Here is a 15,839-nt window from a genome sequence, read left to right as displayed (position 1 = left end):
GTAATATAGTCTCCGTATAAATACATCTGTTCTGTGAAGGCCTCAGTGGTTTGTTAGAGAATACTAGTGAACAAACAGAATCATGAAGACCAAGGAACTCACCAGACAGGTCAGAGATAAAGTTGTGGAGAAGTGTAAAGCAGCATTAGGTTATAAAAACATATCCCAAGCTTTGAGCTTCCCAAGGAGCACTGTTCAAACCATCATCCCAAAAATGGAAAAATTTATTCTCCAACTACAAACCTACGAAGACATGGCCGCCCACCTAAACTGACAGATTGAGCAAGGAGAGCACTAGTAAGAGAAGCAGCCAAGAGGACAATTATAACTCTGGAGGATCTGCAGAAATCCACAGCTCAGGTGGGAAAATCTGTCCACAGGACAACTATAAGTCGTGCACTCCACAAATCTGGCCTTTATGGAAGAATGACAAGAAGAAATACATTGTTGAAAGAAAGACATAAGTGTCATTTGCAGTTTTCCACAAACCATAAACTGGACACAGAACACATGTGGAAGAAGGTGCTCTGATCAGATGACACCAAAGTTGAACTTTTTGCCTAAATGCAAAGCATTATGTATGGCAGAAAAGTAACATCCTCATCATCCTGAACACACCATCCCCACTGTGACACATGGTGGTGGCAGCATCATGCTGTGGAGAGGCTTTTCTTCATTAGGGTCGGAGAAGCTGGTCAGAGTTGATGGAAAGATGGATGGAGCTAAATATAGGGCAATCTTGGAAGAAAACCTGATGGAGGCTGCAAAAGACTGGGAAGGAGATTCACCTTCCAGCAAGAATATTACTCTAAACATACAGCCAGAGCTACAGTGGAATGGTTTAGAGCAAAGAATATTCATGTGTTACGATGGCCCAAAGGCCAGACCTAAATCCCATTGAGCATCTGTGGCAAGTCATGAAAATTGTTGTTCACAGACGCTCTCCATCCAATCTGAGCTTGAGCTATTGAAGAATGGGGAAAAATCTCAGTCTCTAGATGCACAAAGCTGGTAGAGACATACCCCAAAAGACTTGCAGGTGTATAGTATTGATATAGGGGGCTGAATACTTTTGCATGTCACACTTTCCAGATTTTTATTTGGTTACAATTTTGAAAACCATGTATCATTTTTAGAGATGAGCGAGTACTGTTCGGATCAGCCGATCCAAACAGCACGCTCCATAGAAATGAATGGATGCACCTGGTACTTCCGCTTTGACGTCGGCCGGCCGCTTAACCCCCCGCGTGTCGGCTACGTCCATTCATTTCTATGCGAGCGTGCTGTTCGGATCGGCTGATCCGAACAGTACTCGCTCATCTCTAATCATTTTCCTTCCACTTCACACATATCTGCTACTTTGTGTTGTCTATCACTTAAAATCTCAATAAAAGACATTTAAGTTTGTAGTTGTAAGGTGACAAAATATGAAAAAGTTCAATGGGTGTGGATACTTTTGCAAGACACACTGTAAATGAAAAATGATGTCACTAACACAAACATGGTTACCTTTTTATTAAGGCTTCAAGTAGCATAAAAACTCCAGAAGCAATGTAAACCTCCACCAATTTGAGTCAACTGAGTGATTGCTATGGGTCTGAACACAGGGTCCATTAAAAATTAGGATAACAGAGGCCTGCAACTTCCCAATGTGCTCCCTGTGAATGCACAGTCACTGCTCTAGAGATCACCATCCTGGTAGTTCCTTTGAAGTTAATGAAGCAGTTATGCCATGTTGCAGAACCTCCTTCTCCTGATCACCGGGGACACAGCAGTTGGACTCCCAGCAGTACACAGAGCTTCAGGGTACTGTTCTCCACTATCTCTCAACACACAGGATTTCTGTACAATGAAATCAGTTCTGTGCTGAAGTTGAGTTGATCAGTGACATGTCTCCCCCCCCCCCCTTCCTGATTTCACTCTGGTCCTTATTCTGCTTTGCGTCTTCTATTCTATTACTTTCATTTTGTCATTGAACTTCCATCTAGTGATGATAATATTTGATGCATCAGACTGGACTGTAACCAATTGTTCCACTAGGTGTCAGCACATTTGTTTATCTTAGTCTGTCATACATTTATAGAGAAATTGTAGGTGTAAAATTTACCCAGTATTGCTACTGTGGAGGAACCATAAATGTGTGCACCAAAATAAGATAAAGATCTATATAAGTGGGTAGAGCGGCTACTGCAAAATTAGTTGGTATAAACAGAACCAACTGAGGCAGCAGGAAAAATTGACCAAGGGCCCGAGGGACCCCTTTGACTACAATAGGGCCCATCAGTTGCCTTTTATTTTTAGGAATAAAAAAAATCAGGTTTACAGAACTTGCAGCAGACTCTGGCCCATATGTGATCCCCGCATCAGTTGGAAACATAAGTGGCAATATTGTTTACAATTATTGTGATGTAACTGGCATGTCAGCTTCCAGATAATGTCACAGTATCTTACAAAAATAATTCAGGGTTGCAGAGTCTTTATATGTAGTGGATTATTTCACTATTTTTCCTGTATAACACAAATCTATATGCATCATGTATGATAATTATAGGATTCTATGCTCACTCCTGTATATGGCAGCAGTTACAGCTGCTAGTTTTGTGCAAAACTCTAAATGTGCTCTTGTGCAGGACATGATATATACTAAAAGCATTAAGGTTGTCCTAAAGCAGGAAGAGAATAAATATATCACAAAAATTATTTTGTTAAATTTAATATCCTATAGATCTGCTACAAAATGAAAATTCTGCTCGTCTTTGTGCTGTGTTAAAGGGAACCTGTCATATTAAAAATATAGTCCTATCCCCATGCAGTGTCTTATAGCAAGACTAGATGTTCAGATTGAGGTATACTTTTGTTAGAAAAGTTCCCGGATAACTTGTCATTTATGTATTTAAATCTCTTCTTAGTGGGCGGTCCTACCTAAACGCAGATTAGGCCGATATTTTGAAATTCCTCACAGCCCAGCTAGACTGTCGGGAATGCCTTCCTGACATTGGGCAGAGATCGGTAATGGCACCGATATCTCTTGCCCCAAGGCACATAACGGGTAAGCGCACAATGCGCTGAATTCAGCGCACTGTTGCCTTTCTATCGGTATATAAAACTGCATGTGCCTGAGGACATGAAAGGTCCTCTTTAAAGCATGTCTCCAATTATAAAATAATTTTTCTAAAATGAATAGCGCATGTGAATATAAAAAAAAAACGTAATTCATTTTATTAAATTTGGTTTCCTTTACCATCTCTTAAGCTATTTACATAGAATCTGTAGCTGTTTCCAGTTCGCACATAGAACTGTATGGAAAGAGGAGGAAGGAGAAGGGAACTGATAATTGATTTATTGCCTCATTCTGGTTATCCTGTCATCTCTAGCATAGCAGTATTAAGAGCTCCCTGACTCACAGAGTAGCAGCGTGTAGCAACAGCAGCAGTTAGCTTTGTGTTTGCCAGCAGCGTTCTTCGTCACTACCCTCTCCATAGACTAATATGTGAAAACTAACTCTGCTTGATAAATGAAGAAGTTAATATGCTTGTACTATTTCTTAAAGGGATTCTACCATTAAAAAGGCTATTCGTCTCCTACCTTTGGAAGTGCTCTCCGTCGCACCGTTCGTTCGAAATACCGGTTTGTACCGGTATGCTAATTAATTCTCTCGCAGCGATGGCGGCTTGAGGTCGGACGCCTGCGCAGTACACTCTGTTCGGGGAACTTGTGTTGTCGACACTATGGCCGCGGGCATGCGCAGTACGTTTGCGAAGTTGGCGAACAGAGCGTACTGCGCAGGCGTCCAACCTCAAGCCGAAGAAGGAAGGGGAGGATGCAGAAGAAGATAGAGACGGCGCTGGAGTCGGTTTTCGAGCAGCAATGGGGACGCCCCATCGCATCTCCTGCGCTGGGGGATGCCCCCATCGCTGCGAGAGAACTAATTAGCATACCGGTACGAACCGGTATTTCGAACGAACGGCGCGGCGGAGAGCATTTCCAAAAGTAGGAGACGAATAGCCTTTCTAAAGGCTATTCTGACGTGTTACCTAGAAAAAAAAAGTTTTTTAATGGTAGAATCCCTTTAAATATGCTTGTACTATTGTTAATGTCCGTTGCTGTCTTCCGTGGTAGGATGATCGCAATGGACATTAAACTGTTGCAGAGAAAGCACACAAGACTGATTCTGTGTTCCCTCCCAATGACACTAATGTGAACAATATGATGGAAGCTTTCTTCTGTCATGTTTGTTTACTTTTCTAATGGAAAGTAAAGTTGTACATGCAGGCAAAAACATGGCGATCTGGCACTTTTGTGTGTGGGGTATATGTTTTGTTTTTTATATAACTGACTTTAATGGGTTTTAAAGCTGACTGCCAGGAAGCCGTCCCCGGTCCAATTTCTCGGGGCTGAGGACGGAAACCTGGTAGAGAGACACAAGGCTGACACCGGGTGCAACTGTGAACACCCCCTAACTAACATTAACAGCCTTAATGTATGAAAAGTTATATCATAATTGAAATTACACTGTAAATTTTGTCATAAATGTTCCAGTGTAATTTCCCACTTATTTTAGAAAATTATAGAACATTTATGCTCAGGATTGTTTCATTCTTTGCTTCCATTTACCGGGGAGGAATTTAACCCTTTACTGCTCCGCGCTAGACTATTATGTTGCGCTGAGTGTATAGCTAACGCTTTCATGCTGCGGACTGTGCCCATTTAACTACGGTAGCTGCCGACTCTGGCTTAACAGATACTATGATCAATAGAAATCAGGGGATCGGGGTGGTTCGGAGGGCAAGATCTCTGCAAATCAAAGAACCCTTACATATATCTGTCAACTAAACAGTGAAAAAGCTACAGGCGTCAGAATATGCTGACTCCAGGAAAATCATTAATTTCTGAAAAATGGCGTTTATTAGCAAACACGGTAAAACATAAAACCAATATAAATATGGTATTATCATAATGACCTGATGTATAAAGCGGCCCTGTCATTTTTAATGCAGGGCAAACACCATAAAAACAAAATCCCAAAAATTATGATAGAATTTTGAGTTATTTAACACGGACCTCCTCCACTCCCAAAAGAATGTAAAGCATAAGCCCTCACCAATCTATGTCAACAGAAAAATAAAAAGTTAAGACTTTTGGATGGCGGGAAAGGGAAAAAAAGTCAGAGAGTCCAAACTACTCTTCGTCGCTAAAGGGCTAAAATTTTCAAGGTTACAGAGCAGTACATTATACAGCAATTTTGAGCATTGTATCTGTGAGGAGCGGGTCTTGATATGTTATCTGTTATGAGGGAAAAATTAGATTTTGACTTTTTGCAGTAGAGATCAGGGTTTGCATATTCTGAGTTCGCTGATCAAAAAGATACGGTAATCTTTTCCTACCTCATTGAGCTGGAACAGTATGACACACAGAGCCTGTGAGGAATGCTACATTGCAGATAATCACGTACAGTTTCTTCGCATACATCATTGCCTACGTTGCAGGGCCATTTCTATTTTTATGCTTCTTTGCTCTGTGCGGTTAGCATTTCGTTCATTGACATTTTAAGTGTTATGTGTATACATGCTTTTCCAGCTTGATTAGTTAGCTACCTGTGACTGTCAGCAGCTCTGTCAGGAGAACAAAGACGTTCCCATTCCACTGTGCAGCCTAAGCTGCTTTTGATTCTGCAGAACATGTCATGGTTTCCAAGGTGACTCACTCTTCTTTTAAGCCTAGATTCATAAAACTGCTCTTGCCTGTTGAGAAGGAAACTAATCCAGATTTTTTTCATTTTTTACAGCTGTGTAGCTATGTTTCAAGGAATGTGGCATACATGTTAGTGTATATATCAGGATATCTGACTACAGTTCTCCAGTGTTAAAGGGATTCTACCATTAAAATCCCATTTTTTTTCTACATAACATGTAGGAATGGCCTTAAGAAAGGCTATTCTTCTCCTACCTTTAGATGTCTTTTCCACACTGCTGTTTGATAGAAATTCCGATTTTTGTCGGCATGCAAATGAGGTCTCTCGCAGCACTGGGGGCAGGCCCCAGCACTCAAACAGCACTGGGGGCGTCCCCAATGCTGCAAGAGAACTCTCCAGCGCCGCCTCTCCATCTTCTTCAGGAATGGCCTCTCTGCGTGTCTTCTTCTGGCGCTGGGGTCAAACTTCTAGGCCTCAGGAAGAGCCGACTGCGCGTGCCCACAGGCCACAAGAAAATGGCTGCTTACTTACTGTGTAAGTGGCCATTTTTCTTGTGGCCGCAGGCATGCGCAGTCGGCTCTGCCCGAAGCCTAGAAGTTTGACCCAAGCACTGGAAGAAGACACGCAGAGAGGCCGTTCCTGAAGAAGATGGAGAGGTCGGCGCTGGAGAGTTCTCTCGCAGCATTGGGGACGCCCCCAGTGCTGCGTGAAAACTCATTTGCATACAGATGAAAACCGGGATTTCTACCAAACGGCGGCGCGGAGAAGACATCTAAAGGTAGGAGAAGAATAGCCTTTCTTAAGGCTATTCCTACGTGTTATCTAGAAAAAATGGGATTTTAATGGTATAATCCATGTGGAAAAAACACTCCCATTGTGTTAGTTAACCATTTTTCAGTATATGTTGTGGGTGGTTTTTTTTTGTTTTGTTTTTTTTTTTTATAGACATTTATGGAAAAATAGTCCATTTAGCCAAAAGAAACACATTGGATACAATAATGTATGCATCCAAAACTTTTCCTGGCATAAATGTTAAGAATTCATGACTAATGTAATGTTAACAGGAAGTTGAATGACTTTGAAGGGGTTTTCTCAGTTGGGCAAAACATTGGATTTGGGTGGAAAAAATATAAGAATTATTAAAGATGCTTAATTGCTGCATATTTTATATTTCTCTGAAGTAGGAGGTTTGTTCAATGCAGAGCAGTCCAGTTCCTCCAATCCATATTTACTATTGCTGGTCTCTTTACATGCAATTCTGCCAGAACTGTAAAATAGGAAATAAATGGTTAAAGGGGTTCTATCAGCAAAATTATGCTGTATGAGCTCCACATATGCCTGAATAGCCTTTAAAAGCTATTCAGGCACCACTAATCTTATTTTACCCCCCACCCCCCTTTTAAAATAATACCCTAAAAACGAATTTGCAAATTATACTTACCGTGCACGGTGGGCGGTCGTGCACTGGTGGACATCATCTGCTGTCTCGCCTTCCTCTTCCTTCTTCTTCCAGCGACACCCTCCTGTCCTGGCTACAGGGCACGCTCCGGGGTCATTTTTATAGTAGTTCTAAGTTCCCCTTAGAACTACGCGAGCGTACTGCGCATGTGCAGTACGCTCGTGAACCTCTTCATTCCGGAAGAACAGAAGATCAAGGTGTGGAAGAGCCAGGACAGGAGGGCGTCGCTGAAAGAAGAAGGCATGACAGCAAGATGACGTCGGACAGTGCACGACCGTGCACGGTAAGTATAATTTGCATATTCATTTTAACCTCTTCAAGACCGAGCCTAAAAGTACCTAGATGACAGGGCCTCATTTTTCAAATCTGACATGTGTCACTTTAAGTGGTAATAACTTTGAGATGCACTAACTTATCATGGTGATTCTGAGATTGTTTTCTCGTGATCCATTGTACATCGTGTCAGTGGTACATTTTGGCCAATATGTTTTGTCTTTAATTATGAAAAAATAGGAAATTTGGTTAAAATTTTGAAAAAAATGCAATTTTCAAACTTTGAAATTGCATGCCTTTCATGTAGAATGTCATACTACCCAAATTACTTCATACATTTAATTTACCATATCTCTGCTTTATATTGGTATCAAACTTTAATCACCCTTTCATTTTTTTCAGATGTTATAAGGCTTACAAGTCAAGCAGTAATTTTCCAAATTTTTAAGAATATTTCCAACACACATTTTTCAAGGGACCAGTTCAGTTCTGAAGGGGTCTTAAAAGGCCTCTCTAATAGAACCCCCCATAAATCACCCCATTCTAAAAACTTCACTCCTGTAAGAATTCATAACTGCATTTAGGAAGTTTCTTAACCCTTTCAGCATTTCATGGCAATTAAAACAAAATAGAGGTCAAATTTACAATTTCATTTTTTTTTCACTAATATGTCCATTTAGCCCTAGATCTTACACATTCACAACGTGTTAAAGGAGAAAACACATTCTAAATTCTATTAAGCAATTTCCCCCAAGCATGAAACTATTCCATGTGAGAATGTTAAAAGATGTATGGGCACACTGTAGGGTCCAGAACAGAAGGAGCGCTATTGGGATTTTGGAGGGCAGATTTTGCTGGAATCTGTTTCAGGCACCATGTCGCATTTGCAGAGCCCCTGAAGTGCCATAACAGTGGAAACCCCCTCAAAATAACACCATTTTGGAAACTAGACCCCTCAAGGAATGTATCCAGGGGTATAGTGAGCACTTTGACCCTACAGGTGTTTCACAGATTTTTTTACCATTGAGACATGAAAATTTTAAATTATTTTTTCCCTAATATAATGTCACTTTAGCCCCCAATTTTTTATCTTCAAAAGGGGTTAAAGGAGAAATTGCAACCCACATATTGCTACACACTTTCTATTGAATGCAACAATACCCCATATGTTCTGGTATATTGATATACGGACACATGGCAGCTCTCAGAACGGAACGAGCGCTAATTGGGTTTTGGAGGCCAGATTTTGCTGGAATCATGATCAAGCACCATGTCCCATTTGCAGAGCCCTCTAGGTGTCCAAACAGTAGAAACCTCCAAATTGTGACCCCATTTTGGAAACTAGACCCTGTGAATTATTCATTGAGGGGTATAGTGAGTATTTTGACCCCATAAGTTTTGAAAAAATTTGTGTCAAACTAAAATTTTTCATATTTTTTACACAAGTGTCATTTTAAAGGCATCTTTTTTCCCCATAACACATGAAAATAAATAAAAAACCCCCAAAATAGATGACCCCATTTCTCCTGTGTTCAAAAACATACACTTTGTGGCCTTAATCCTATGTACGGACGCACAGTAGGGCCCAAAAAGAAGGGAGCACCAACTGGGTTTCAAGACACAATTTTTGCTTCAAAATGTTTCAGACCCATTGCACATTCAAACAAGATTTGAGTTACCAAAACAATTGAAAACCCCCATAAATGACCCTATTTTATAAACTAGACCCCTTAAGGTATTCATTGGGGGGTATAGTGAGCATTTTGACCCTATAGCCATTTCACAGATTTTAATAACCTTGGGATGTGTAGGTGAAAAATTACTAAAATGTCCCTTTATCTCCAAAGTTTTCATTTTCACAAGGGGTTAAAGGAGAAAAAGCCCCCCACAGTTTGTTAAACAATTTCTCTTGAACACGGAAATACCCCATATATGGCCATAATCTGCTGTATGGGGACATGGCGGGGCTCAGAATGGAAAGAGCGCTATTTTGCTTTTGGTGGGCAGATATTGCTGGAATAGTTTTGAGGAGCCATGTTGCATCTGCTGCGCCCCTAAAGTATCAATACAATGGAAACCCCTCAAAAGTGACCCCATTTTAAAAACTACACCCATCAAGGAATGTATCAAGGGGTATTATCATTCTGAGCCTAAAAATGCTTCCCAAAAATTAATGCACAAAATGAAAATTTAAATTTTGAAAGAAATATGCCATTTCGGTGCCCAATGAGTTGCACCCACTTTGTGCACTCCTAAAACTATTAAGGGGCCGTCCCGGGTAGAAAGAAGTTATATATGTGGGTGTACACTGCTGCTTGGGCACACAGCAGGGCTCAGAAGGGAAGGAGTAGTGGGCTTTTCAGCTTTTGGTGTACAGATTTGGAGGGGTTTCCTGACGCCATGTTGTTTTTGCAGAGCCCTGGAGGTGACAGTAATTTGGAATTCCCCAAGTGACCCCATTTTGTAGGGGAGATTTTAGAGTCTCTACAAACGTGACATGGTGTCCAAACACCAACAATCTAAATCAGCTGTCCAAAAGCACATATCGCTCCTTCCCTTCTGCGCCCTGCTGTGTACCCAAGCAGCAGTTTATGCCCACAGGTATGACACTGGTGTACCCCGGATAAGGAACCTACTATAAATTTCCTACTATATCTCCAGTAGCTACTATGTTGGGGGGGGGGGGGTCACTAAGGGGGGCAGTTCTGGTTTATTTTCCGTCGTAAGCTCTACATCTGGTTTGTACCCCAGTATTCGCTCGCACAGCTTATACATTCCCTTCCTGCCGTAGCCAGTTGTGTTCTTATGATTTGGTGATTTTTTTTTATTTTTTTTTTTGTCTTCACACTGTACAGGCTATAATTTTTTTTTTATTTTTCTGGTGATGTGGCCGCATGAGGGCTTGATGTTTGTGGTATGAGATGTATTTTGTTATAACATTTTTGGGTGTTTAACATATTGACTTACTTTTATTAACTCTTTCTTGGTGAATTAAAAAAAAATCCCTATCAATTCTGGTATTGTGTTTTGCCTTTAAAAAAAATTTCTGCAAGGCGTATAGCATAAGTAACATGTGACCTTTATTCTGCAGGTCGGTACGATTACGGCGATACCTCATTTATATTGTTTTTTATGTGTTACTAGTTTTGCAGAACAAAAAATCCATTTGGGGACGTAAATCAATTACTTTTACATCACCAACTTCTGAGAGGTATAACATTTTTATTTTTCGGTTGACAGAATTGGTTTATCAGAATTTTTTGCGGGACAACCTGTGATTTGTATTGGTACTGTTTTGGGGTACATGTGACTTGATGGCGAAAAAACATTACTTTGCCGGGTTTTTTTGCGTTTTTTTTTTCCGGTATTCACTGCGTAGGTTAAATATTGTTTGTTTTATTGTACAGATTGTGACGGACGCGTTGATACCAAATATGTATTGTTTTTATTAATATTTTGGTTTTTTTTTTATATCATGAATTTTATATAAGAAAAGGGAATTTGGGGGGGTTTATAACTATATAAAAAAAAATTTACACACTTTCTTTCTTTATTTTTTAACTTTTTATTTAATTTTTTATTTGTTCTATAAGGACACTAGAACCAGCGATCAGAGAGGATCGCTGGCTCTATGCTATAGACTGCAATACAGTGCATTGCAGTCTATGGAGGAAGCCAGCTGATACAAACGCATCGGCTGGCTTCCTCTATACCTGGTAGGATCAACCAGGTACTGGGGGCTCTTAGCAGCCTGGGGTGACTGGTCAGACCCCAGGCTGCAGAAGATACTTATGGGCACCCCCCGATCTCGCCGCGGGGGTGCCCAGGGGGCACTTTATCTTTGCTAAGCCCCTTGGATACGGCGGTGATGTTTCACCGCCGGCATCTAAGGGGTTAAAACCTCCGCTCGGAGACCAGCTCCGAGCGGAGTATATAGAGCACAGTGTTAGCTATCACATATAGCTAACACTTGCTTCCGATGCTGTCTGCAGGATCATCTAACCCGCGGCGGCATCGCATGTCAGGGAAAGTTTGTTACTGCAACAAACTTTCCCTGACATGGCCGCTACATGATCGGGACCTGAATCTATCAGGTCCTGATCATGTCTCCGTGGACCCCAGCAGCCATTAGCGCTGGATCCACGGAGCTCCCGACCCTTGGGGAGACCCGATCCCCATTTTAAAAGGAGCCGTTAATTAATCTACAGGGGCCGGTCGGGAAGCGGTTAAGGGTGATATTTTAAAACCGGGGGGGGCGGATTGTGTCAGAATAAGAATAGCTGTGCCTGAATAGCCTTTTTAATTCAGGCATCTGTGGGGCTCATACAGCATGATTTTGCTGATCGAGCCCCTTTAAGAAAAGCCCAAATGACCATAATACAGGGGATCCAGGGATGCCCGGACTGCATATACACATTATGTTGCAGCTAAAAGACCCTGACAAAAGAAAAGAGAAATCTGAGTACAATGGGGAAATCTTCTTGCTTCATCCCATCTGCAAATAACACAAGCAGTTAGAAGTGGACAGAGACTCCTTAATCTTGCTGATAAACAATGTACTGTATTTAGAAATTTTAACATTCTAGACATATATATTGGAACATGTATTTGCTGATGAAATAGATGCTTGACATGTAAGAACAGAATTAGATGGTAAAGTAGGCCACTATTTTCAGTGCTTGAAGCTACAAGTTTTAGACAAGCTGCCGCTGATATATAGTGATCTGTGTGGTCTTGATGGGGGATAATTTGACAATTTTCGGCCTTCGCTTATTGCACAAACTACCCCTCAGGTTTGTGACTGAGCAATCGCTTTCTCTGTTTAACCAGTATTTTGCATGACTGGAGAAAGCCAGGCTAAGCATTAGTGAGAAATGAAGTATAATTATGTGGAAGAGGATTAATGCCGCTTAGCCTTTGTAGTTTGGCGGTGTGAAATATTTTATGGTCAAGCAGTGCTTAGGTTTGTTGAGTTTCCATGGAAATAAGAACTAGCCATGTGATAGATAATAATTGAAGTGTGGATAATTTTCTCATTATACAGATAACCAAATTCACACTTCTTGTGTACAAGAGGCCTTGACATCCATTTAACCCAAAGCTAGGAAGAGATATAAACGTTCATGACTGACTTGTTCACAAGACACTGTCTTGTAATAGCAGGCAAAACAAACTCTAGACACCCAAGGAAACAAGACATTTTTTGGCACCTCACTATTTGGGGTTTTCATAGGTCTAATTTCTTATGACTAGTGCTAATAGAAGAAGAACAAAAACAGACTGGCTTCTGAAGAGGTGTAACTGGCTTTTGAAAGTGAAACTCCCACAAAATTACACTGATTAGAATGATAGGACATGTCTGACTATAAGACAACACCATAAGTTTGAGCAAGAAAAATTAATAAAAAGGTCTTGGTTTTTCTTCCCTGGCGGTCAAGTCTAGCAGAGGAGTAAATGTCATCTCATGTCATGTAAATTCCTAAACTAGGAGCAGCAAAGATGTTTCACGGGTTTCATTCTTTTTGGACACTCAAGCTGTGGAATCGACAGGCCAAACCACTCTAACTTCTCTATTTTTCCACAGTCCCACTCTGACTTCATAAATGGCTATATTCCTAATTACTGTGCCTCTATAACTCATCGATGTATAGAAATCTACTGTTAGGTTTAAGGGCACTAATTTATTGGAAGTAATGGCCCCCATACATGTCTTTATGCAATCCCGTTTAACTCTTGGCAAGGCAAAGATGCCATTCAACCTAAAGAAATCTGTCAGTGCCCACACAGTATTTGCATTATTATCCACCAATTGCAACTAAAATGGGTGCACTTATCATGGCAGGTAGGTCCTCTAGTTAATCTACTTCCAGTATGTAGCTGAATCTGCATTGGTGAGTGGTTGGAAACGCTGTGAGGCAGGTACTCCACCACACTGAATTTGACAACAGTGAGCGAGTTCCCACTGGTAAGTCATTACGTGGTAAGAATTTATGTGAGTTGGGGTAGCCAGAGTACTGTAGTTGGGTTACTCTCTACTCTCAGCTTTGCAAAATGGCACTCTCTGAGCTTGTATGACAGCTAACAGAAGGCTGAGAGTGTTTTTTTTCCCAAAAGTTTCAATCAACCATTTCTCAAAAAATCACTAGTGCGCTGATATTATTTTTGAAGTCTGTTTTTCAGATCAAGTTTATCAATAAACAAGGTGACTTTATTGCATCATTTTTTATTTTTTTTATGTAGATTGTGAGCCCCACATAGAGCTCACAATGTACATTTTTCCCGATCAGTATGTCTTTTTTAGAATATGGGATGGAAATCCATGCAAACACGGGGAGAACATACAAACTCCTTGCAGATGGTTTTATGCCCTTGGCGGGATTTGAACACCAGGACTCCAGCACTGCAAGGCTGCAGTGCTAACCACTGAGCCACCGTGTGGCCCCTGACTTTATTGCATCATTTTCCATAAATGTGTATGCATTGGTGGGAGCTTGTATTCCCAGAATCACACCTGCTCTACCACTTCTCTCACACTCCTAAAAGTCTTTTTAGGAACACATATTCTTGCATGCTGCCCATTTCCATGGCCAATAACAGTGTTACTCCAGGTAAATTCATTAAACATGTTTTGGACTGTCAGCCCCCACAACTTTTGAGTCGGAGATATGTACACTGGCATACACCTATAACTTTCCAGCCCATGATTTCATGGTCCCTCTACTTTGGTACTTATCCCCACAGCCATCTCCTCTTCCTATTCTCCAACAAGCGTAGGTGAGTTGGACTCTGAGAAAAAGGCCCCAACATCCCTAGCACCCTAACCAAAGTGCTGCAGAACTTCTGCAGATGGGTAGCCACCACTTTGATTTTACTGATTATTGTGGCACCATTAAGTGACATAGCCCTCTTCCTTCTCTGCCATCTCCAAATGTCTGGTTCTTGTGTCATGGTCACCAAATATCACCTCAATGAGTGGAGATTAAATAGAAAAAAATATATGGAGCAGGAGAATGTTTTTCAGGGTGTTAAGACATATACTTACAACAGATAGGAGCTATAGAGGGCACCCAGCGACTGAGGTGAGAAGGAGAATACATAATGTCCTGGAACACCTACAGTGTTAATTGCAGTATGAGACTGGATAGACTCAAGGAAGAGGAGGATGATGGAGAAATTGCTATGTTTTGTCTATGTATGTATTACATGAAGTACTCCTGTAAATAGAAACCTGCTCTCCTGTGACTGACAGTAAAGGCTCTGATTGTGGAAATGCAAAAAAGCAACCTATCACTTCAGTTGTGTAAATTATTCGATATACTGTAATTGGGGGTTTTAGCTTAAAAAAAAATGCGGTTGGTTAAGCCTCCATGCACACACGTGTGTTTTGTTAGTGTGCCAGCTATGTTTTTAACAGATCACTGATCCATTATTTTTTCCCCATGCACACACTCTTGTATTATCACAAAACTCAGTACAGGCCCTATTGCTGTCTGTTTTGCAGCCTGGACTCCGTATGTGAAATTATTTGATCAGTAGAGGGCACACTGTTTTCCGACAGACCCTTAAGATTATATTTGTCTGGCAGTAAAGATTCCACAAATAGGATTTGACTTTCATTGTTATCTATCCATTAAAACCATTTGTGCTTTTGAACAGGAGTATGAGCATCAGTCCAGTGCTGAAGCCAAGTTTGTAAAAGAGCTGGACCAGTGTGAAATGATCCTCCAGGCCCTTGAGTATGAAGAGCTTGAAAAGAGACCAGGAAGACTTCAAGATTTCTACGATTCAACTGCAGGTATGGAATATATGGCCACCAGCTTCTCCTTCTGCAAACTCTCTAAAATAAAGACTTCTATTTATCTCTTCTCCCAACCTCAACTAGGCTAGCATGACAGATGTTATGCCCCCTGATACATCATGCATATTATTATTTTTTTTATTAGTCTTCCACAAAAGAGCACAATCTGGATTGCAAAGTTATCTTTTTACCCATTCATATACAAACCTTTTATCACAACTGTTTTCTTTTATGTTACAGGAAAATTTAAACATCCAGAAATTATTCAGTTGGCGTCTGCAATTTACGAAGAAAGAGCGTCCAACATCGCTTTACAAGGAAGTAGCTCTCAGCTCTAAAATCACTTTTTCTGGCCAAAATAAACTATTTATAGTTATTTTTATACCCAGTTGTCTATGTTTTTTTTTTATTTGAAACTATCAGTTTGTAGTTGAAGTGGGAAAAAAGGGTCCCAAAAATAAATAATTAAAACCTAACTTTTAATAGGTAATGCAGCTAACATGCTAAACTTGAATACATAGATTATAATTATATGGACGTCCACATAAATATACGAGGGGGTACCCAAAAGTTTCCAGAAAAGTTGTTTTTGAAGCTTGTATTTATTTTTTTGAACA

The 15,839-nt window shown here is 40.7% G+C and overlaps 1 protein-coding gene across 1 annotated transcript in view; it reads left to right on the top strand.

Annotated features, from left to right (window-relative positions):
• The window catches only part of HDDC2 (HD domain containing 2), a 30,281-nt gene extending 14,675 nt beyond the window's left edge, over positions 1-15,606 (top strand). Inside the window, exons 5-6 of the mRNA XM_075267991.1 lie at positions 15,081-15,219; positions 15,463-15,606. Of these exons, the coding sequence (XP_075124092.1) occupies positions 15,081-15,219; positions 15,463-15,560 (237 nt within the window). The 3' untranslated portion in view covers positions 15,561-15,606. The remainder of the gene's footprint in view (positions 1-15,080; positions 15,220-15,462) is intronic.
• The last annotated feature ends 233 nt before the right edge of the window (positions 15,607-15,839 follow it).

The sequence above is a fragment of the Leptodactylus fuscus genome, chromosome 3, assembly GCF_031893055.1.
Source record: "Leptodactylus fuscus isolate aLepFus1 chromosome 3, aLepFus1.hap2, whole genome shotgun sequence".
NCBI lineage: Eukaryota > Metazoa > Chordata > Amphibia > Anura > Leptodactylidae > Leptodactylus > Leptodactylus fuscus.
Note: the sequence above shows the minus strand (reverse complement) of the source record. Positions and strands in the feature narration are given on the sequence as shown.